We start from the raw sequence: 23,782 nt of genomic DNA, 5'->3' as shown, positions 1-23,782 counted from the left end.
ATGTGTGTTTGTGGCTGTTGACTGAAGGGGAGGAATGGAGCTGGGAGGAGCAGTCTGCACAAAGAGAGGATGAAAGAGCCATAGGCTTTATTTGGTGGTGCACTGATTGCTTTGACATCCAGCCAAAGCCTTTTTTTTTAATTTGGTGACTGAGTACCAAACAGCAAAAAAACAGAGCAAGAGAAGAAACTTGGGGATCTGTGTGCACCAAAGGGATCAAAGAAGAAGCACTGAAGAAATAAGAGTGCAGGATAGGGTAGGTAAGATAGATGGGTTGAGATAGGGCAGCCTGCCCAGCACTGTTGTCAGTTGGAGAGGGCTGATAGAATTGTATGATGTGGTCAAACATATTTATGATGTTTTAGAGGAAAAAAAGAACCATGAAATACATGGTACTGTAGAAAAAAGGAAGAGGGTCCGCAGTGATCTGTGGGTCTAAAGTATCAACAAATTTTTTAAAAGGTAGGGACTACTATATGATAAATTTAGGCTGATTGCAAATAGGTATCTTCTGGTTGGTTATGTTTTTGAGACCTCTAAAAGAGCCTGGCCACAAGAGAGGAACTCATTGTTCCCAAGATGGAGCTCCTGCATGCAAAGCCATGCAAAATGCCAGCAGTCCAGTTGGGTGACAATGCCTTAAATAAACCTTCACTCTCTGGAGAGAGCTGAAAGCTATTGTCCTGCAGAGTGTAGGGACAGGCTCCTGCTCCAAATCTGCTACTGCCTGTGGTGCAGGGCAATGTCCTGTTCCAAATCTGCTGCCTGTGGTGAAGGACAATCTCCATTGGTGCTGTACTAAAGGGCAGTTCTGATTCCGAGGATAAAAAGCATGAAGAGCCTCGTCAGCCAAAAGTAATTAACTCTAGTGAGTAGGAGACACACAACACAAGTGCAATCTGCCACTGGAAAACAGTCTGGGACAGGAAGCAAGGAATATATGATCTCCTTGAAAAGCAAAGGTGAATTTAGAAAGGCAGATTATAATCATATGCAAAAAATTCAACCAGGCTTCTGTGCTGGCAATTTTTCCTTTTTATGACTGCAAATGGGTAGAGTCTCTTCTTCTTTTTCTAAAGGGCTATTTAATGGGATTTTTCTGCAGTTATTAGCTCTGATTTTCTGCTTAGATCTCATAAAAATTACCTTGGTGCTCTGGTCTGCCACGCCACTTTATGGGGTTCAACTCAGCAGCTGAAAGCAAAGGACAGTGGAGCATCGCCATTAATGTATTTGCAGGTCTGGAGAGGTTTGGCTGCTGGCTCTGTCACAGCCTATTCCATCTCCTTGTGCAAGTGCTTTGGTCTAGATAGTTTTTAAGTCCCTTCCATCCATTCTATGATTCCATGGTCTAGATGTGCCTCAGTTTTTATATTGCTACAATAACATGAGTATCTATTAGATGTGGTAATGATGTGCAGGCTGTGGTTTTCCCTTCTTAGCTGGATGAACAGAGATGTACTTTGAACAAAGAAAAAACCTCTTTGCCTATGAATTCATTGGACATTTATTGTCTCTGCAAAAAATAAAAAAAAGTTATTATTACACAATCACTTTGATATTTCTGGAAAACAGACCGAGAGAGGTAACAACAGGGCTGGTCCTTGTAGGAAGTTGTATACCAAGTCATGGCAAATTTTGTAGAAATTTTAGAGAACAGAGTATTTTTTGTGCCTATTTGATAGTGCCTATCAAGGCACTATGAGAGCTCCCTTTTATCCTGCAGCAGCTCAGCATACTGCAGGATTGAGCCCTAATTGCCTGGCTGCCTGGAGGATGCAGCAGGAATAGCAGTAATGTCTTGGCTGACATAAAAGAAACCATTTTGGCAGGTGTTAAGGACAATAAAAGGTGAGTCTCATTTCTGCACTTCCCGACCTCCAGGGAGTTCAGGGGAGTAGATATTTTTCTTCTTTTTAAGTCAGAGGCAAACCACTTTATGTATCGCTCAACATTTGGATGGTGGGAATTATTTTTCCTTCTTTAGTGGTATTTTTCAAAGTCTCTATGATGCCATTGTAGGAAATGTGCTGAATTTATTACTAAGGTTCCCTAAAGGTAAGGTACATTTTGCATCTATGTTTTCAGAGCTTTGTTAAGACCTAGGGTGTGGGAATTGGTACCACATTCTGCAAAAAGTACTGAGGAGACTTTACTGGAAATCTGCTGCTGGCAGAGATAAAGGAATGAATTGATTTAGAAGGAATTGGATAGATTTCAATTTAAATGAATCCTAATTAAAGAAAAAGAATGGGCAGAAGAGAACTCGAAGTACAGCTCGAAACAGTACAGAGTATGAAAACTAGACACAAGCAAAGCCAAAGGTGATTTTTCATCCCATGACTGGGTTTTGGGTTTTTTTTTTGCTGTTTATTCAGTTTGGAGAGTGACACTAAGCTGGCCAATGCTGCTCTTTGCTTAAGTTCCTTTTCGCTCTCTGGTTTCTAGAGTGTGTTTGAGTGTCTGTCCTTGCAGGGAGCCATCTTGTGGTCAGCAAGCATCTTTGATGTCAGTAAGGATTTTGAGATGATGCCCTGCACCATCCTTATATCAAAGACAGATGTGTGGACTGCTAATTGTGTAGGAAGAAGGTGGGAACTATCCTAGGACCTTGCCTTTTACATACTTTTAATGAATGATGTGGAAGAGGAGATGAAATTAATTTTATCAAATTTGTGAGTGAGACCAGAGTTGAAGAGTAGTCAATACTCTTGGGGACAGGGCTGCCAAACAGGAGGGCCAGGACATGCTGTGGCTGATGTGAACCTCATGGAATTCAACAGGGACAAATGCAAAGTCTTTTGGGGTGGATGCTGGGGATGGGCTCAGCTGGGATGGACTAACCCCTTGAACTGTTGAAGGCTGGGCACTGGCAGATAACAGCTCCAATGCCTACAAGGAGGTTATTGAGGAGATGAATCCAGGAGTACAAGGCAGGTGAATGAGAAAAAACAGACATAAATTGAAACAAGAGCTTCCAACTGCAAATAGGGTAAACCTTCCCACTATGACCTAATTAGAACAGGAGCAGGTTGCCCAGGGTTGTTGTATGATTTCCAACCTGGAATATTTTCTAGGCCTTAATGGATAAAGCCCTGAGCAGCTGGGGTTGATTTCAGCTGTGCAGGGTTTGGGCTAGAGACCTCCCAAGGTTCTCCTCATTCTGTGATTTTGCATGTGTTATTCCTGCCAGTCATTCACTGGGGTAGCAAAAGAGTTTTGCCATTTCCTGGGATGTTTTCTGTTTCCCTCCAAAGCTCATATTGTGTACTCTGTGTTTTATGAGAGCTACAAAACAGATGGGAACCTCAATATGACTCTTCAGTTTAATAATTAACTCTTTGACCTTCTATTTCATGCTTGTATGTTCCAGGAACTCAGTTCTGTTCATAGGCAGGAATGAGCCAATCCTCCCAGCTCTTCAGTGTGTTATTAATGCTGGTGAGGAAGAAGTGCAAAAGGTTGTTCTACTTCAGGAACACTCATTATAGAAGCCTGATTGTCTGAATATTTAGTCTCTTTATTTCAGTATTAAACAGAGGAGAACCAGGGACCAGATCTCCAAGGTAGCATTAGCTGCTCGACAGTGAACCGTCCTTCCCTCTCCTGCAGTTCCCTGGGTTATTTATGACACACTTCCAATTTCTACAACAAATGAGACAGTGATCTTACAGACAACATTCCAAATCACTTTACTCCTCCACTGCAAACCCTGACTCACTTTCCATGGAGGTCTTGGGGGGAAAAAAAGTTAATATTAGCTGCTTAAAATAATATTGCTCTGAAAGCATCTGGAACTGTGCTTGTCTTGAATTAGCCATCTTAATTCCTAGCCTTTGACATGTGAATGATCTTTTAGTTTGAATGCTTTTTTAGTGTAGTTTTAAGACTATAAATTATTGCATATTACAAAGCCACTTAAATGTTGCTTTGATGTGGTTCTCAGATTATAATGTATGGCCTGGCTAGCATCCTCCATCCTGACCTTATCTGGCCCACACCCAGGGAGCAGTTTGGTCTACCCTGATACACAGCAGAGCCATGGGCTTATCTGTCCCCTCTCACTGACACAGGGTGGTTGGAGAGGTGCAGATGGGACTGTATTAGCTAAAGCCCAGCCTTGTCCTGCAAAGCCCTTCACTGGTGAGGAGAGCATGGACCCTTCACCACAAGGTCGACTCAGGTGGTTCTCCCTGTGTGTCTTCAAGGTCTTAATGTCCATATAAGTCATTATGCTGTTTCCTGCTGAGGAAGAAGGTCCTTTGAGACTTGTTTGCCTATTGACTGTGGAGGGAGTTTGTTTCAGCCTTGTCCTACTACACAACGTCAGACATGACTCTGTTGCACTCCAGGCAGCAATATTGAGGAAGCCCATCCTCCTGTCCCTTTCTGTCATCAGCCTGAGGAAGAACCAAGCCCTTTTAGGAGATGCAAGTTTATCTCAAATTCAGATGAAATTAGACTCTTTGCATCAAAAACTTGGTGAGGTTTGGCAATGCTAAAGTAGCTAAAAGCACCATCATGGTGGGGACAGTGGTGGGCAGCCGTCCCATCTGAGAGGGACAGCAAGAGCACCCAACACCACATACACCAGGGGACTGTGGTGATTTGTGGGGTTAGGTCTAAAAGAGCTGTAGCCATTGTTTGACCATCCTGCCTGTGTGATGTTTCCAAATCACTGTGCCCGGCTCAGCATGGATTGCTCCAGGGAAGTAATAGTGAGACATAACCAATGATCACTGTAGATCCTCCTACCTCCTCCTGGTCCCTTATCTATGTGCCAGATGACTGGGGCGTCTGGGATCAGTCTGGGAACCTGCAGAGAGGAGGTAAAAGGGCTACCAGCCTGACTGCAGGTGTGTGCCAGTTTGTGTTTGGCCAAGGCGGCCACTGAGCTACAGCAAGGACAAATGCTCCTCCTGATTTTGGACTGTCTGCAAGCCCCATCTGCTCTCCAGGTTGACTTTTAGCCTTTTCTGACACTGTGGTACTTTCTGTTGAGGTGAAAAGACATTATCTGTGGGATTTTGTCTTCTCCTTTTATTTTCGCTCTTATTTCGCTTTTATTTTGTCCTCGTTTCCCACTGGTTTAATGCAGGCTGGTCCCTCAGGAGTCCTGCTTATATATTCTATCCTGAGGAAACAGTGTGATGGAGAGCATTAGCTCTGCCATGGCTTGTTGCAGGGAAGGCAGCAATAGTGCTTGATGGGAGAAAAATAAATCCAGCACATGAGCAGAGGAATGTATGAGTCAGCAGGCAGGGGCCAGAAAGGGCAAAGTGGTTCTTGGAGAGGAATTGCAATGTAGCCTGTGGTCATCGCTGGATTGGAGGTGGCTATATATATATATATATCTATATATATTTATCAATAATGGTTTTTTGTCATCTTGGGAGATTGTGGGCAAGCAATGATGGGAAGGGGTTATATTTGGTGAAGTGGGAAGGCTTCCCAGCCAGTTAGCCGTGAGTCAAAGCTTGATGTTTGTGTCTGGCATGGTTTTACTCCTCCACCCTCAAGCAGCTGTTTACCAGGAGCTAAGATACTCTCTGGCTCAGATACAGGCTTTCTCCAGGGATGGCATCTGCTGAGGTCTCTTCTGGCTGTCATCTGTGAAAACCATACTTGGGGTACATGTCATCTGCATATGTATTCTTTGTAACCCCGTCCACTTGAAAAACTTCAAGTGCTTCCCAAGTGCTAATGAAGGATCTTTCCACCAGCCCCACTAGGAACTGGTGCATGTTGTTCTCATTTCACAGATTAGGGAGCTGAGGAACAGCAAGGTGGGAATTATTATTCTGGTCAGATGAGTGTGGCTCATTTTAGGCTATAGGCAGGAAGGGACCTTCTCCAAATGTGTATTTGTGCAGTGCATTGTGCTGGGGGGACCTGCTGTGGATGAGCCTTTTTAGTCCCTGTAATACATTATAAGAAATCCTGACTGTCTAATTTTATCACTCTATAATGGTTTAGTTTTTGGTAGGTTTTTGTTTGTTTGTTTGTTTGTTTTTTTGTTTTTTGTTTTTTTGTTTCTTTTGTGCAGTAGTGCATCCAACAACTGGTTATAAATGTTATTCTGAGCTTTTCCTTGGGAATTCCTTGGTTTTTTTTAAACTCTTCTCCAGTGCTTTATTGCTGGTGAATTCAGGCTGTGACAAATGGGAAACTTTGCCTGACTCTGCAGTTTCTCTCCCTGCTCGCTTTGGTCCTGCATACAAATGCGGCAGGTCCCTGGGGAGCAGCCAAGACTGCACCACTCAGATGGAGTGGCTGGCAGCACGGTGTAGATGCTAAACAAACACTCCTGCCATTGCACAGAGAGGCTGCAATCCCACCTCTGCTTCCCAGGGCTTTTCTCTCCTTCCCTGAATGTGAAGACAATCATCGGGACTATCTCTGCCTCTTGAGGACACCTGAGCCAGCAGACATCACTGTAAGAGCTTGGCTCCCTTGATTCCCCATTTGTGCCTTCTGTGGGTGTGTACTTGGTTGTTTGCAGGACAAAAATCTGTGATTAATCAGAAGAAGTTCTGTATCTTTGTGTATCCATTCCATTTGGAGTCTTTAGTCTCAGTCAAACATCACCAGAGTGGAAACGTTTCTGAATGCTACATGAAAAAGCCACAAGAATTACCCTCTTCAGAGTGGTTCCAGACAGCTCTGGTTTTTTGGCCTCCCTTGCCCCAGCCTGGGCTTAAAAGCTCAGCAGACCCTCCTTGAACTAACCTGCTGCTCTATCCCTCTCTTTTAGGAGCAGGGAGCAGAGATGGATAAGATACTGGAAGCTGTAGTGATGTCCTCTTACCCCAACAACGTGAAGCAAGGGCTCGTGAGGCGTGTCATCGAGGCATCGAAGCAGCCCATGGACAGTGAGCAGTGCTGGTCCATGCTGGAGCTGTCCACCAAGCTTTATCTCACTGGGGACACCAAGTATAAAAGAGAGATTGGGAAAGAGGTTTTGGAGGTCTATGGCCACTATCACCCAGAGGAATTTGAGGAGTTCTTCAACGTCCGCTTCCTGCTGAGTCTCCTCCAGGAAGGCTATGGACCTCTGGGGAAGAGAAGCCATTATGTCCTTGATTATATCCAGTTAGGACTGCAGTTTGTCCTGGAAAGCCCATCAGCTAACAGCATCTTCAGCTTATTGAGGATCGAGGTGCTCCGGAAAGTGTGCGAGAGGCCCAGCCCCAAGCAGTGTGCGAAGATCAGCAAACTCCTCACACAGCATCCTCAGTGCATTCCCACGGGAAAGCACCAGCTCCTCTTCTGTCAGCAGCTGATCCGGTGCATCGGGCAGTTCCAGTGCGTCTCCGAGGGGGAAGAGGAGATCATGGAGTTTTTGGAGCAGGTGAACAAAGTGAGTGGTCTGCTGCAGAGGATCTGGAGGACTCAGACCTCAGCCATCCTGCCCTCTTTGAAAGAACTGTTCACTATCATTTCTTCAACAGGTAATTTAAAAATAATAATTATAAAAAGGCTGGGAATGTAAATGTTGGCTCTGATGAAGTCAAACTCAATTAGTTTGACATCTTGCAGGGTTTTCATCCGCTACAGAAATGCAGCTGCAGATGAAATATAACAGACAAGCATGTCTAAAAGTTACCAGGGTTCTGAGCTGGGAAAACAATATCATCCTGAAACCAGAGGGAGTCTGCAGATGGGAGCTGTTAACAGGATCAAAGCATTTGCAGCACAAGTTTGTGTTCAGCACTTTCCAATATCAGCTGGGCTTAAGGGAAAGCATCTTATCTGCAGCTTGTTAGAGTGGAACTTGAGAGCTTTTAGAAATGCCACTCTCTTATGGCTGACTTGGTGATACCCCACTGCCTGCTCCCTACCAGAGACTAGGGATAAAGCTAAGCAGTTTTTTCTCTGACTAAAGGTATGAAGCCCTTCTGACTGTCTGAAGGGTGGTTGCATCTTAGGGTGAGACAGGCAATATTTATTCAACTTCTGGGACTTTTAGTTTATTGTGGAGGGTTTCAGAAGGTTTTTGGGAGGTACCAATGCCATGAAAGGCTGGTGAGCTCCTGCTTTAGCTATTCCTAAGACAACAGGAGATTGGTTTTCCAGTATGACAGCCTCATCCATTGGAAGGAGGCCCATTTCCAGGCAGGCAAAATTGCAGTTGCATCCTTTTGCATTATTTGCAATATTTAGTAAAAAGAGAGCAAGCAGAGGAAATTTGGTACCTGAGTGGGGCCAAACATGTGCCTGTAATCTCTTCCTCCCTTGGGGCTACATATGGCTTCAGGGAACAGCCATCTGCTAAGATCCAGCTTCATTATGTGCTGCACTGGGATCTGGGGAATTATCCTCCTAGCACAGCCAATGGTGGACTCTACACTGCTCGTTGGCAGCAGCTCAGTATCTGCTCCATGATGTGTGGATGTGGCATATGGGGATGTGGTTTAGTGGTGGACTTGGCAGCGCTGGGTTAAGGGTTGGACTTGATCTTTGAAAGCTTTTCCAATCTAAACAATTCTATGATTCTATTTTTTTGTGGGCAGAAATGATTTGGCTTTTAGGACAAGAAATGACTTAGTGTGCCTGTTTCTCCTGTCAACTAACATCTTCATTGCTGGGGGTGATCCCTGTCTTGCAGAGGAACAGGAAGCGCCCTCCAATGCCTTGGCCAGCGTGGTTCAGTTTGTCCCTTTGGAACTCATGGATGGTGTCATAAGAAACCTCACCAATGATGACAGCATCACTGATGTGCAAATGATGATGGCCATTGGCAGGTAGGAGAGGCTGTGGGAGTGAAAGCTTTGACTCAGTTTGGAGAAATGCCCTGTGTGGTTTTAGCCCAAACAGTTTGGCTGGTGCTGCCTGGTGAGGAGTGTGTAGGGAAAAGGAAAACTTCTGTATTATTTCTTCTAGCCCTGAGGCCCCAGAGAACTAGAATAGAGTGGTTTTTATTATGATTATGACTATTATTATATTTGTTGGGCTTAATTTAGTTTATTTTCTTAAAATAATTGCATTATTAGATGTCCAATATAGGCTTTGTTGAAGAAGTTTGATTTTTTTTTTCCTGAAGCTATTGAGGCCATTTTCTTCCCCAAAATCTCATTTTCATTATTTCATTATGATCTCTGTCTCCCTTCAGAAGGATATCTTCTTAAGCCACCAGTCACAGCTAAGACTTATGTGAGGGAAGGATGCCCAGCTGTTTCCAGGTCCCACCTTGGCCTTTGTCAGGTGGGTGTGCTGCAGCTGGACAGACAAAGTCAGTGGAGACCTATTCAAAGCATGATGAAGAGTAGTGAGTGAAAGGCTACCTGACATGCCAGACCTGGTCTTTGCAGCACCAGTGCCCTCTTTGGCATCATCAGGTTCTTCTTTGCACTCTTATGTCCAAGTCCTACAGCTCTTCTGTGCTCCAGTGCCTGGCTCTGCACTTACTTAGGTGTATCTTCAAAGATCTTAAGGATATTTTCCAGCCTAAATTATTCCATGATTCTGTCTTTTACCCATGCTTTCCTTAGAGGTCTCCATTTCAACAGAATATATTCAATAGCAGTGGGGTGTGCACTTAACACAAGGGAGCTGCTCTGACTTGATCTCACTGGAAGCATCTTTTTTCCTCTTCTTTAGTACAGGATTTGTGTGTCCTTCCCAGTAAGGTTACATGACAGAAACATGTTATTCCTGATGGGAAGTTTATGTATGCAGAAAGGAGTTACTTCTCTTTGGCCTGCTGGGGAAGATCGGGGTTTTCCCAGAGTCCAGAGCAACCCAAGACAAAATATTAGGTTATCGGTTCAGTTCCTAACCCTCTTCTCCATCTTTTTCTCCTTCTGGACACTTGTGGCTACAAGCTCCAGATGAATCTTCTTAGAGTGCCAGTGTCTAAATACAGAGATTGCCAAATCAACTGCATCATTCCTTAAAATAGACTTTGTCATGCAGAAGGAGGAGTAAATAATTAGTCAGAGCCCACAGAATGTAATTAACATCACTTAGAATAAATGTTGAAGTTTTGGCAGCATGTTTATGGCAGATGAGTGCCCCAAAACCAGCATGACCCCAGGCTGTTTGATGTGTGTGCTCCATGCCTAGAAAATCAAAGGAAAACATACAAATTGAAGATCTTTTAGCCTAGTATCTCTGACAAACTGGTTGCATGCAGAAGTGTTTTTTCTGAAGTTTAAGTTTGGGAGTAGCAGGGGAATAAACTGGATTTATGTAGAGCTTCTGGTCAAGCCTGTAAAGAACAAGTGGTGGTGGAAAAAGCAAGGCTGTCACCTGCTGGCATAAGTGCACACCACAAGCTCTTTTACAGAATTTGTCTGTTTTTAGATAAACTCTATTATTATGCCTCTGTGATGTCAGAGGTACTCACAGATTTGGGTTTTAATTTTTTTTCCCCCTGGAGATCTATCTGTTGCAAAGAGCCCAGGTCTGGATGCAGAAGGCATCTGCTGTCTCACAGCTATGCAGGCACTCACAACCTCTGGAGATCAGGGTCTAGGCTTTTAAAAATTTAGCATACCAAATCAATGACTCTTCTGTCAAATTAGGGTCATCACTACTAAAATATTTGTGGATCGTGCAATGTGAATTTAAAACGTAATTTCTTCCCACTGTAGCAACACAGGCAGCACTGTAACTTAGCTACCAGTGCTAGCAAAGTATAGCTTCAATCAAATAAGGTTATTTTAGGCCTGTTTAAAGAAGATAGGGAGAAAAAAGACCTTTGAATCTCTGGATCCATCTCCCTGCTTTATAGCATTGACATTACAGACCTCTTTCATTAGTGTTCAACTCTGCTCCTCAAAGCAGGACTGTGTTCTCACTGCTGTTCTTTCACAGCTCTTCCACCACTGGGTTGCTTTAGTGGGTCAAATCTCTCTTCTAACAGCCAGTCTGTGTGTATTTCTGGCCATCTTACAGTTCATTTGATCTTATGCCAACAGAAATAGCTGAAATATCTTTTGCCTCCCTGGTGTTTATTCCTTCAATATGTGCAGGAAGAGCAGTCCCTTCCCATCTCTGCTTTTTCTCGTGGCTGTGCTAAACAAGCCAGGTTATTTTAAGCTTTTCTTGCAGGAATTGTTCTTCATTTTCCCTACCACCTGAACAGATTTCTTCCACACAGTTCATTGGTCTTGGGCACAGATGGTGGTGTTTGTGCACCATGTTCACCATGGCAGCCTGACCGCAGCCTGAGGTGTCATTGTTTTGCTATGGAGAACACCTTTCCTTCTGCACCACAGGTGGTGATGGTCCTTTCCATGGCTGCTGTTACACTGGGAATTTGTAATCACCTGGCATCTGCCTGGTTGTCTTCAGGCAGATGAGTTGCTGTAGCCTCCATTTCTGGTGCCTTGCATGCCTTCTGAATCAATACATTTCCTTCCAGTTCTACATTTCTAATCCTCAGGGTCTTCCTTGTGACTCCTTGATCTTCCTCTTGTGTTGGTGATGCTTGACAGCTCTGCATCTTCACATACAGTGATTGCATGGCTTTCCTTGTTCTCCTCTGGTGCAAATGTCTGTGCAAGCTTCTCTGGCATTTGCTTTATTATCCACCTTGGCTTGACTTTTATGGTTTTTCAACACCAACATATTCTGCTTTTGAAGGTTTTTTTACTGACTAGACTTTAATTTTTCCAGTTCCCTGTAAACTTCATAATTCCTGCTCTTTGCCTTGTGGTGGTTAGTTATCTATCTTCCCTTCTTTTACTTTGCATAAGATACAGATTATAAGTAAAAGGAACTGACTGGGTAAGGTAGCTGAACTGAGGTGTAGCCTGAAGGTTTGGGGTATCTTCAAATCAAAAGTACTGAAATGGCCAGCAAAGTTGGATACTTGGAGATCCCAAGTCTTACTTGCTTCCTGGTTGTTTAACATTAAATTTTGACAGAAGCAATGTGTAATCACTTAGGTTATTGTTTTACAAGAAACTTCTGTAAAGTACTTATTTCTAGCAGAAACTTGACAACATGTTGGTTGAATGGCTAGAAATAAATTTTTTTCCTTGTGACATTAAGGAATAATTGACTTCTATTAGAGTTTCCAGGTGGAGTTTTTTTAATGTGTTTTTGGAAATCAGTGTTTCCCACACTGAAAACTAAAATATATGAATCTGAGTGTTTTTTCCTTACCAGTAACAATGCAGAGATCAAACCAGTATCATTTGTTTTCTAATGGTGACAATGCAGAGACCTCAATCAAACCCTCACCTGAGTAGTATATAGAGCACAGCACCAGTTTCAAAAACTTGAATTTGACTAGACTGAAATTTTTGGAAAAAATCCCCACTTTACTCAATGGACTTGGGCCTGATCCTCTGAAGAACCACAGTGTGATGGTGACATTGGGGTATTTCTACTTCAGACTCTGTTGTGCTTTGAATAACGTGTGAAATGCATTGTGCAGAGCCTGTCTCATCCCAGTGACTGGACACCAGTTTGGAGGAGGTTTGACCCAGAGTGGAGCTTGACTTTTACAGTATGTGCATTAAATTTATTTAAGAGTTTGTGTTTCATTTCAGGATGATTGACTGGGTGTCCTGGCCCCTGGGAAAGAACATAGACAAGTGGATCATTGCTCTGCTGAAGGGTTTGGCTGCAGTGAAAAAGTTCAGCATCTTGATTGAAGTCACTCTTTCGAAAATAGAAAAGGTCAGTTGGCTCTTTTAAATGTGAATGTGAACCATAGAAATACCATCTTGTACCTGAAATATCACCCTGCCTTTCAAATGAAAGGATGAGATGCAAAGAGAAAAAAAGAGTTTGCTCTCCCAAGGGATACTGATTTTGCTGCTAGGAATGATGTTCTCCAGAACAACCTGGGATTCTGCAGGTTGTGGTCTGCAGAGGTACTGATATCTTAAAGGTTATGAAATAAAGTAGCCAAGGATTTTCAAACCAGTCAAACACTCTGCTTCCCAAACTATGAAGCTCTTGTAAAACTTGCTTTTGGGAATGTGACATGCTCTCCTTTGACCATGCCTGGGTCATTGCTGGCTAGCACAGGTAAAATACATATCAGTGAGTGTATTAATAGTCTACACAGTCACAGGTCAGTTCCAAAGCCTGTGTCCTGGCTTGGTTCTTTTATTAATGTAGATAAAGCCCCCACTGCCATTGCCATCATCTGTTTCAGCAGTGAGTACTTGCTCTCCCTAAAAATTGTGATCAAGCTGTCCCAAGGGATACTGGTCACTATTTCAGAACTTCTTCCATGCTGTGGTCCTACTCTTCCCTCCTTCATATAATGGGGATAACACCTGAGCCACTAGAAGAAGTCATCATAGAAGCTACTAAAACTATGTTCTTAGGGACATGGCTTAATGCTGGGCTTGGAAGTGCTGGGTTAACAGCCGGGCTCAGTGATTTTAGAGGTATTTTCTCCCGTAAATGATACTATCATTCTATAATTATCAGTACTGGAACATTATCAATAACTGCATTTGTCTTTGTGATCCCCCAAGTGCATTGAGCAGTGGGACAGTAGCCAAGCATCTCTGGCTTTTCTTTCTTTCCTTTCATTATTAATACATAGGAAAGGGATGCAGCCCATAAAATAACATGTGAGTTTTGGAAACCCTTAGAAGTTATGATCTGACAACAGTAGAGGGTATAGAGGTATTTTTTGTAAAGTAGAACAAATATAATTATGTAGCCTTTGAAAAAGATACTTGCTTTTTATCTCTTTGTCTGAAAGGTTAGTGATAAAGTTCCAAATATCTAAATAAATTAAGAGGCATGTTCTAGAAAATCTAGCATTCTGCTGTGCTTGCATAGTTTTTTCATGAGGAGATATGGAGATGCAGCACTGTCATAGAGGCATTACATAAGGCTGGAAGGGTGAGGATAACCAACACAGTATTTTTAAGGGTGCCCTGAGCCAATGCTCAGGACAGGAGATGACTCTGGAGACCTAGTTACAGGCTGCTTGCTTCAACATGCATCATGGAGTAGGAAGAGACCAGCAGCCATGGGAGATGCCCAGTGCCTCTGTTTCCTACTGTTCCCTTCTCCTGCTGGTTGCAGTGCCATCCTGCCTTCTCATTTGCTTTATTTTCTCCTCCACCAGGTCTTCTCCAAGCTGCTGTACCCCATTGTGAGGGAGGGGGCTTTGTCTGTCCTGCAGTACATGCTGCTGAGCTTCCAGCACTCCCACGAGGCATTTCACTTGGTAAGGCTGAGTCTGGCACTTGGCTGAGGCCATTGTCCTGAGTGTAACCCTGCTGGGGGGCAGCAGGGATAGGGGGGCACCTAAGGTGTGGCAGATGTTGCCACTCTGGCTTTGGAGTGCTTTTGGTGGAGCCTTTGCATTGAGAACATCTCAGAGGGCCCTCACTGTGGAGGGCAGGGAATACATTATTAAACAGCCCTTGCTTGTCCTAAGTGGGTGCCTTCCTGTGTGTTGGACTGAGTGGGCCCCATCCCACGTGTGACTTTAAATTGTCACCAACACGTGGCACCCATTTCTTTAAGTGGTGTGTCGTCTTTGAAAGGTTTGAACAACATCAGTGCAGCAAGACCAGAAGACTGGATCAGAACACTTCACTACACAAATTCTCTGTTAAAAGCAAAAACAACTTTTGGCAACATTTGAACATCCACTTTTCATTTCCACACTGATATTTTATAGTTTGTTTTGCTGTTGGCACTAAGGCACAGCTCTGCTTCCTGCTGGTGTTGCCTCTGGAATGCTGAATTTCAAAAGTGAGGCTGAAGGCAAAAGCATGCTTGTAGTGATTGAACTGATAAAAGCAGCGATGGAAAAATTACTCCTATTAATGTTTGATTTTGTACTTGCTGGTTAAAGCCCTTATATTTGGCTTTTCACCTGAAGTTCACAGAACAGATAAAGCTAGAAAAAAGCAAATCTAGACAACATTTTCAACTGATGCTTTCTCACTCCTCAGCTGGAGACACTTTGAAGGAACCTGAATTTCTTGAGAAACTCTTTGGTTTCTAAAAATAGAGCAATTCCAATGTGTTGTCTTCAGTTGGACATCAAGTTTTGAAACACTCCAAAAGCTGTGAGTTGCTCTTGGCTTGAAGTTTCCATCTGTAGCCCATAAGTACAAATTTCCTCCTTTATTTAAAAAACCCAAAACCCAACAGGGCCAAACCATGTCTTTTTGTGTTTGCCCTGGCACTTTGGAAGGGTTTTTAGAATTGTTCACATCACAGCTTGGCAAAATTCTGATGTACAAAAAGGTGCTGCAATTGATCTTCTTTCCCAACAACCTTTTCTGTTGGAAGGGAAATAGTTAAAATCTCAACATTTTGAAGGGAAAGGAAAAGAGGAGAAGAAGACCAAGTGAGGAAGAGATGATCTGGAAATGGCTGGACTGGGGTCCTGATACTTTTCTCCAGGATTACACTGGGCTAAAAATAACTTAAAATATAAATATGAAAGAGGTTGTGTAAGTGCCTGGGTCACTGTAGCACATCTGCGGGGTTGGAAATCGGTTGTTAATTCTGTGTGCAGCTGCAGGGTCAGCAGAGGGTGCCCGTGAGCAATGGATCATTTGCATTTGCATCTGCTCGTGCATTTTTGCGTTTGTGAGATGAAAAATAAAGACTGTGCTGCTTATACGCCTGTTGCCACCCATTCTACCAAACCAATTCCAGTTCAGTGTATTCAGTATAAAATTAAAAGCACAGCAGACAACATTTCTTCTAGGCTAATCCCATCTGCCTACCTTGCAGGTTTGAATCCCTGTACTTGGCAGTCAGCATGTCCTTTCCACCGTGGGTGTGGGATTTAGGGGAGACTAAAGAATGGCAATTGCAGCTCAGCAATGCAGCAGCACAAACCTGCAGGTGTCATGCAACAGAAAACCCTCTAAGGTTGCCAAAATCAACAAGAGAGTTGCTGTTGGGTTTAAAGGGTAAAGGGTGAAGTCTAGAGTGGCACTGAAGTTAACTCCTGTTTATTGTCTTTTCTGCCTGTAGGTGAATTTCATTCCCCTAAATGTATTAACGTTCTGTGAATAACGTGGAGTAATTTTTGTAGTGAATTTTTCTTTTCCAGCTACTCCCTCACATCCCCAGGCTGGTGGCCTCTTTGAAGAAGGAGGACTCCAATTCTGCAACCAGCTCCCTGGAGCAGCTGGCTGAACTCATCCACTGCATGTTCTTCCGCTTCTCAGGATTCCCAGACCTCTATGAACCAGTCCTAGAAGCAGTTAAAGTGAGTTATGCCCTTCTCAGTCATTTTACTGCTTTCCATATGAAATGGCATCTCTGTCAGTAGCTAGAATAGAGGGACTGTCTCACTGGTAGGGATACCCTGACCTCAACGCCTCAGAAGGTGGTAGAAGAAAGGGGATTAAAATTCTGAGTCTGAGCCCTGTGTAGGCAGGTTGAAGGAAGTTACTTCTCAAATGGTGGGCCTGCAGAAGTCCTGATGTTGCCTGTGGGTTTTAGCTATAACTTTATTCTGAAATGCCTCTAAAGGATTAATACAAACAAGTAAACTGTTCTGTGCAGGGAGGCAGGTTCATGTGAAGAGCAGGAAAATTAGTTGTGTGAATGCCTCTAGCAGAGGAGTTTTGCAGTTGTCCATTACTAATTCTTTATAGGAAAATGTCAGTCATGGGATCATAGAATACCTTGAGTCGGAAGGGGCCCATGAGGATCATCGAGTTCAACTACTGACTCTGCACAGGACAGGAATCACACCAGGTGCCTGAGAGCATTGTCCAAATGCTTCTTGGCTTGGTGCCATGACAACTTCCCTGGGAAACCTGTTCCAGTGTCCAGCCATCCCATGCTGAACACTTTTCCTAATATTCAACCTAAACCTCCCCTGACACAGCTTCATGCTGTTTGCTTGTGCCCTGTCACTAGTACCAGAGAGAAGGCATTAGTGCCTGCCCTCAGCTTCCCCTTATGAGGACAGATGATGATTTGTAACACAGATCTCTCTTTCCAAGGCTCTCCCGATTCCAAATGAAGACCGGATTAAACACCTCTTGGGACAAAATGCTTGGACCTCCCAGAAGAACGAGCTGGCCTGCTTCTACCCACGCCTGGCATCTAAATCAGAGACGGGAAAGATTGGGTTAATTAACTTGGGAAACACTTGCTACATGAACAGCATCATACAGTCCCTTTTCATGGCTTCAGAGTGAGTTTTTCCTCCCTTGCTCCCGTTCAGGACTGCTCCAGGGGTTGCTTGTCACTCCAGCCTTGCATGTCCCACGCTGATTTTCCATCTCACAGATTGCATCTCTGCTTTTCTTTCACAGCTTTCGGCATTCAGTGCTGAATTTAACTGAGGGCAACTCCCAGCCCCTGATGACAAAGCTCCAGTGGCTCTTTGCATTTTTGGAGCACAGTCAGGTAATTATTTCATGTTTTAGTTATTTGTTTGGACTGTCGGCTGCGGAAAGGCTCGTCTCCAAGTTGCTTCCTGCTGGCTCCAACGTGCTGATAAGGAGCTGTGGATCTTGGTGGGTTTTTGTAATGGGACAAATTTTGTTTATATGAAGGAGGCTAATTTTGGGAGAGGTGGAGGGAAACTCCTATCACCCATGAAAGTGGGCTATGTTCACACCAGGCTGCCTGTCTTTAGTTTGTGGTCTTCTTGGGCTGGGCTGATGTCATAGCTAATGTTTTTGACAATGAAGTCCATTAGGTAATAGTTTACATCTGTGGTCAGCTGAGAAGCCTGTTGGTGTGAAGCAGAGGCTTTGTTTCTTGCTGTGCAGCAAGGGAGAAGACTGGAGCAGCTCCCTTGTCCCACTGCTGTCCAGCAAAGCACTAGCAATCAGAGAAAATTGCTTTAAAAGTGGTTTTGTTAAAAGGATAATTATAAAAATCCCCTTAGATTCCAGATTGTTGAATCCTCTGTATGCGAGGAAAGTAAAATAAAAATAACACCCTTAAGTAAATGTAAATATTCCCATTGCAAATGTGAAATTTAATGGAGTGACTCCTGGAGGTACAGCTAGGTCATATCTAATTCCTCTCTTGAAAATATATCTTTCTGTCCCTAGAAAGACAAGATTTTGGAAAGGCAGTGAATTTTCCCTTGCTGGGTAGCAAGTCATCCAGGCTTCTTCATTTCCCAAGCCTTGACTGGCAGAGCTGGCTGGTAGCATTGTGGTATTATGTCACTACAGATGACCTGAGGGGGAAATACAGACATCCTGTAAAATTCAATATTGAGTAATAGTAGAATCTAGGTTTTGATGGCAGGTTAGGGTGTCTGTGTTCTGTGATGAGCTAGTACAGAAGCATGTGGTGTAGCTGATGGTTATAGTTTCCTGTTAATTTCCTTTTGGTTATTTTTATTCTTTGGGTCGTTCTTGAAGTTACCTTTTTTCTAAAAATGGGTCTTGTCCCATATTAATTAAATATCTGCTTCCTAATGTCAGCAGTTACATTATCTGGTAACACAGATTACCTGCCTGCAGTGATCAGAATGTTGGGTGAAAGTTTAGTGTTTTTTTTGTTTTGGTTTGATGTTGGGTTTTTTTTTGTTTTGTTTTTTTTTTTTTTTTTGGGTTTTGGTTGATTTTTTTTTAATGAAAGGATTTCATGAGAGAGATCCTGATCAAATTAAATGGAGCAGCAAATTAAATTCAGGCTGAATTAAGTAGAATTATCTGGATCAGGTCAATAAACCATTTAAAAATTGAATGATAAACACATATCCATGTGTTTATTTTATAGAAGTATACATAGAATAATGTCTGAAATTCATCCTTACCATCCTGGCTTGCAGCAAACCAAGAAAGTCTTCCTGTGCACTGGGATTAGCCTTTGTAGGGGGGAAAAAGGGACCTTATCAGGCACAGAACACTGTGCTGCCAGTGGACCAGCTAAAAAACCACTCCTCTCCTCTCTCCATCCCCCTTTGGGAATTGAGGAAAAATCTCTAGGATTAAATGCATTTCTTCTGTGTTGCTGCCAGCGACCTGCCATCTCCCCTGAGAGCTTCCTCTCTGCCTCCTGGCCCCCCTGGTTCACCCCTGGAGCTCAGCAGGACTGCTCAGAGTACCTCAAGTATTTGCTGGACCGGTACGTGACGAGCGCCGTCATCCTGGGGCCTGGTGACAGTGGCGTCCCCAAACCCCAGTGTAGTGTTTAGTTGTTTAGTGCTAACCCACATGCAAACAGGGCACGTGGCTGGGACCCAGAGGAGCTGGGAGAGTGGAGGGTTGGGATAATGAGAATGGTCTGAAATGAAATTCTGTTTCTAATGAAACCCTGTTTGGACAATTTTAGGGGTTAGGTCAGAACTTAGTTCAACTTGAAAATTTCTGCCTTTGCTCTGAGGACACAAGGAATTCATAGAATTACAGAGTCATTACGGTTGGAAAAACCCCTATGATCATTGAGTCCAACCATTAAGAAGTCCACCGCTAAATCATGTCCCTAAATGCCACCTCTACACATTTTTAACACTTCTAGGACCAGTGATTTCACTATTTCCTTGGTCAGTCTGTTCCAATGTCTGACTGCCCTTCACCCTTTCAGTGAAGAGATTTTTCCTGATACCTAATCTAAAATTGTACCAACCTTACAGATTCACCTGACAAGCCACTCAGCCTACTCTGTAAAATATTGATTCTTGCCTTTACCTAGAAATATCAAATCTCTGGTGTCCCAATGATCCTTCTAGAAATATGTGGTCAGTGGCACATAAGGACTTCAGGTTCCCAAATCCTGTCAGACTCTTTCCCACCTTTTTCCCACAGCATCAGACCCTTGGGTACAGGCAGGTTGACTGGGATTAGCTACTTGCAGTGAAGAACAGGAGCCCTACTTTAGAAACTGCCTCTTGGTGTTGCATTGATGCATAACACAGCCTTTTCTCCCCTGCCAAAGATTGCATGAAGAGGAAAAAACTGGAAAAAGGATCTACCAGAAACTCAAGGAATCCAGCTTGACATCTCAGGCAGTGGAGCATCATTACTTAAACAAGACATTGATTGAGAAGATGTTTGGGGGTAAAATGATGACAAAGATCCGCTGCTTGAAGTGCCTGAATGTTTCCTCCCGAGAAGAAGTCTTCACAGACCTGTCCCTGGCTTTTCCTCCATCGGACAGGAATGTGCATGGGAGCACACATATTCTACCAGTGGAAGAAATTGGCCCACAGTTCATTGAGCCTCCAGAAAATGCAGGCCAGCTCATGGGCTCTCCCTGGATCCAGAGGAAAGCCCCCATGGCCAGTGACCATGCAGCCCCATCAATGTCAGTGGAAACATTAGGTTCCCAGGAACAAGGAGAAGCAGCAAATCCCTTGCGTGGCAATGGTGTTGGGGTGGATGCAGCCAAAGACCCTCTCTCAACTTTCAGAGAGCAGGCATGTGCTCCCAAGGACTCCAGATCTGTCCCAGATTTAATCAACTATTTTCTATCCCCAGAGAGACTGACAGCAGAGAATAAATACCACTGTGAGAAATGTGCATCCTTGCAGGATGCTGAGAAGGTGGCAGAGCTGACAGAGGGTCCACACTACCTCATCCTCACACTGCTGCGGTTTTCCTTCGACCCACGGACTATGAAGAGAAAGAAGATCTTGGACAATGTCTCTATCCCTGTGGTGCTCAAGCTACCCATCCTTGTTGCTCCAGAGGAAACTGAGGAAGTTTGCCAGCATGGGAAGGACGGTGGTGTCCCAGGGAGGGGCTTCATGACTGTCGTGTATGACCTCTGCAGTGTGGTGGTGCATTCAGGCATCTCCTCCGAGAGTGGCCACTACTACTGCTACTCCAGGGAGTGCACTGACACCATCCCCCATGGGCAGCCCCAGGATGGGGTGCCAAAACCAGCCTCTGACAAACAGTTGGACTTGGAAATCCAGTGGTACCTCTTCAATGACACCAGAGTTTCCTTCTCCTCCTTCGAATCGGTCAGCAACGTCACCTCGTTCTTCCCCAAGGACACTGCCTACGTCCTGTTCTACCGGCAGCGGCCGGAGCGGCAGAGCTGCCTGCTGCACGAGGCTCTGGCTGAGGCCGGCCGCCTGCATGGAGAACCGTCCCTCCACAAGGACCTGATGGAAGCCATTTCCAAAGATAACATCCTCTTCTTGCAGGTAACTCCCGCTGCTGTGCACAGCAGGGTGCGGTCCTGCAGCTGTCCGACTCATGGGCCACGTTCCCACAAATCCAGGTAGCAGTGGGATCCTGTCCTGTGGTTAAAATCCTGCAGATATCCACCCACTCCCTGAAGAGAAATCCCTTTTCATTTTTAGCCCCCAGATATAAACAGGTTATATGTTCCTGATGAGACTGGGCACTGCCATTGGTGCCAGACTTTGTAGCTGTGCTTGGGGTTGATTTGCTATTGTCTGCTCCTGAAAGTTCAGCCCAAAATTTTCTTTGAAGTGCCTGGGAAAGAGAGGATGATGGAATAGTTTGGATTGGAAGGGGCCTTTAAAGGCTATCTAGTCCACATCCCCTGCAGGCTGAGCAGGGACATCTTCAACTCAGATGCTTAGAGCCCCCCCCATGTGGGCTGACCTTGAATGTTCCCAGGGGTGGAGCATCTCCTGCCTCTCTGGGAATTCTGTGCCAGTGCCTCACCACCTTCATTGTAAAATACTTGTTCCTTTTGTTCTACTCCTTCCTCTCCTTCCCACCTTCACTCACTGGTAACTAGCCGTTCCTTCCTACCACCTCTGACGTTCACCTGAACCATTGCAAGCAAAGTCTTCTTTTTTTAACTTTTTCTCTTCTTATCATAGAATCATAGAATACCCTTTGGGTTGGAAGGGACTTACAGACCATCCAGTTCCAACCCCTCTGCCATGGGCACGGACCCTTTCCTCTAGACCTGGGTCCTCAAAGCCCCATCCAGACTGGCCTTGAACACTTCCAGGGATGGGGCATCCACAGCTTGCCTGGGCAGATGGGTGAGCTGGGAATACAAAGTAGAACAGATTCCATTCAGCTGATGGAGCTCAATGCTTTCCAAACAACAGTGTCTCATATGACATGACCTGCATGTGGAGCGATTTGGGGGGTCCCTCCTCTCCCACAGGTGACACAGGAGGTCTGGGTGTGATCACTGAAGAGCTGCAATGTTCTGCTGCATCCCTTCTGCTGAGCTCTAGAGCACATGGCCGTCACACCCCACTTTAATCTGAGGGAAGCTCCCAGGGGATACCTTACAGGGTCTCGGCTCCTCAGGGATGGTGGGAGCACCCCCCACTTGAGTCTTTTATCTGCTGATATCCTTGTGCTGTTTTCCCCCCTTCCTTCTCCCAGGAGCAGGAAAAAGAAGCGAGGAACAGAGCCGCCTATATTTCTGCCTTGCCCAAGTCCCCGCTGTGGTGGAGAGACTTGGACAGGGACAAGGATGATGACAGCTCCTCGGGGGGCTGCAGCCCAGCAGCGGGCGGGGGCGGATCCGGCTCCTTCCACGGACTCGTCTTCTAGCCAACAGCTTGAGCCACAGGGGCAGTGTCCATGGGGCCAGCCCAAAGCCAGAAGCTCCTCTTCCTCACCCTGATAACAGTGAGCATCTCGGAGGAGGATTTGAGAAACATTTCAATGGAAAAGGTCTCAGGGGCTGATTTGGAGGCGCCTGGAGGGTCTCGCTGCTTCCTATGCACTTGGTCTTCATGCCTTAATGTACCTAAGCTAACGCAGAAATGAGCAGCTGCCAACAGCTCGGAGAAGTGCCCTTTTGCTTCATCATAGCCATGTCTTGCCTGCTGTGAGCCATGCCACCAGCTTGGGGAGGTGACAGGGACAGGCGTGGGGAGGAAGACAGACCCAGCAGGGCCCCAGGGATGGAGATGTCCCATGCACACCCTGTCTGCAGCCCTTCCCATGGCACTGAGTTGGTTCTGGGGTGACCTCTGCTCAGTTGTTATATTTCTTTTTAATGTGGTTTGGGAACGCACCATGAAAAACCCCGAAGGCAGAAAAAAGTCTGGAAAATGCCAAAATGTAGCAGTGCTGGTCTGTGAGGCAGTGAGCTTGTAAGACAATCAGTGTCAGGTCAGCCAGAGGGAGTTTATGCTTTTTTATTGCTTTGTTTATTGCAAGACACCCAAAAGAGACTGAGGGGCACAAACCCCTCCAGCCAAGAGAGACTGACCTGATGCATTTGGGGTTTCTGGGCTTCAGTGAAGACCCATTGTGTTACTGATGACTTCTGGATGCTTTTAGTGTGCACGGCAGGCCAAGACACACAGCTGTTTTTCCAGATGTGTCCTTAGGACCCCATTAGTCTCTTTCTGCTGCTGTCATTTGATGGCTTTCTGGGATGGATCTGCCCTTTAAAATTTGGGTTTTCCCTTGGGATACCCTGAACTGAGCAGCAGATGACAGAGCCCCCCTAAACTCATGATCTATTTTATTTTAAATGCTGTTTTGCAAGGTGAGTAGCCCAACCAGATATGTTATAGCAATCCAATATCAGTATATACTGTGTAAACCAATGTATTATATAAATCAGTAATGGAACAGGGGCTGATTTTGATGGCAGATGGCCAACTCAAGCCCCAAGCAGCACATCTGCAGGACCACAGCTCTCTCCCATATCCCTCCCCAGCTGTTTTCCCCTGCCTGCTCCTCCCTCACACCTGTAGCAGAGATTTCTCTGGCTCAAGTGGCAGAGTCTTGTGCCTTAGGTCCTAAGTGCAAGGCCTAATCCTGACCATGGCATGTTGGGGTAGGAGTATTGTGTTTTTGTGGAGGAAAAGGCAAAGCACAGACATTGCTATGGATAATGTGAGCAGAAAGTCTGCGAGAGAGGACACTTGGGGTCAAATATCTGGTGTAGACTATCATATTCTTTTATTGTCTTTCCTATATATAAATAAAGGAAATTAATTCAA

At 44.7% G+C, this 23,782-nt stretch overlaps 1 protein-coding gene across 2 annotated transcripts in view; it reads left to right on the top strand.

Annotated features, from left to right (window-relative positions):
* Nucleotides 1-23,782, top strand: part of USP35 (ubiquitin specific peptidase 35) — a 27,041-nt gene extending 3,259 nt beyond the window's left edge. For both annotated transcript variants that reach the window (XM_054269732.1, XM_054269731.1), the window contains exons 2-11: nt 6,755-7,451; nt 8,609-8,744; nt 12,504-12,633; nt 14,051-14,152; nt 16,007-16,165; nt 16,911-17,104; nt 17,226-17,319; nt 18,896-19,002; nt 19,813-21,028; nt 22,203-23,782. In XM_054269732.1, coding sequence (XP_054125707.1) covers nt 6,770-7,451; nt 8,609-8,744; nt 12,504-12,633; nt 14,051-14,152; nt 16,007-16,165; nt 16,911-17,104; nt 17,226-17,319; nt 18,896-19,002; nt 19,813-21,028; nt 22,203-22,373 — 2,991 coding nt within the window. In that variant the 5' untranslated portion in view covers nt 6,755-6,769 and the 3' untranslated portion in view covers nt 22,374-23,782. The remainder of the gene's footprint in view (nt 1-6,754; nt 7,452-8,608; nt 8,745-12,503; nt 12,634-14,050; nt 14,153-16,006; nt 16,166-16,910; nt 17,105-17,225; nt 17,320-18,895; nt 19,003-19,812; nt 21,029-22,202) is intronic.

The sequence above is a fragment of the Melozone crissalis genome, unplaced genomic scaffold, assembly GCF_028551555.1.
Source record: "Melozone crissalis strain CALT ecotype California unplaced genomic scaffold, PUWL_Pcris_2 ptg000008l_1, whole genome shotgun sequence".
Taxonomy (NCBI): domain Eukaryota; kingdom Metazoa; phylum Chordata; class Aves; order Passeriformes; family Passerellidae; genus Melozone; species Melozone crissalis.
This window is presented reverse-complemented; position numbering and strand designations above follow the sequence as displayed.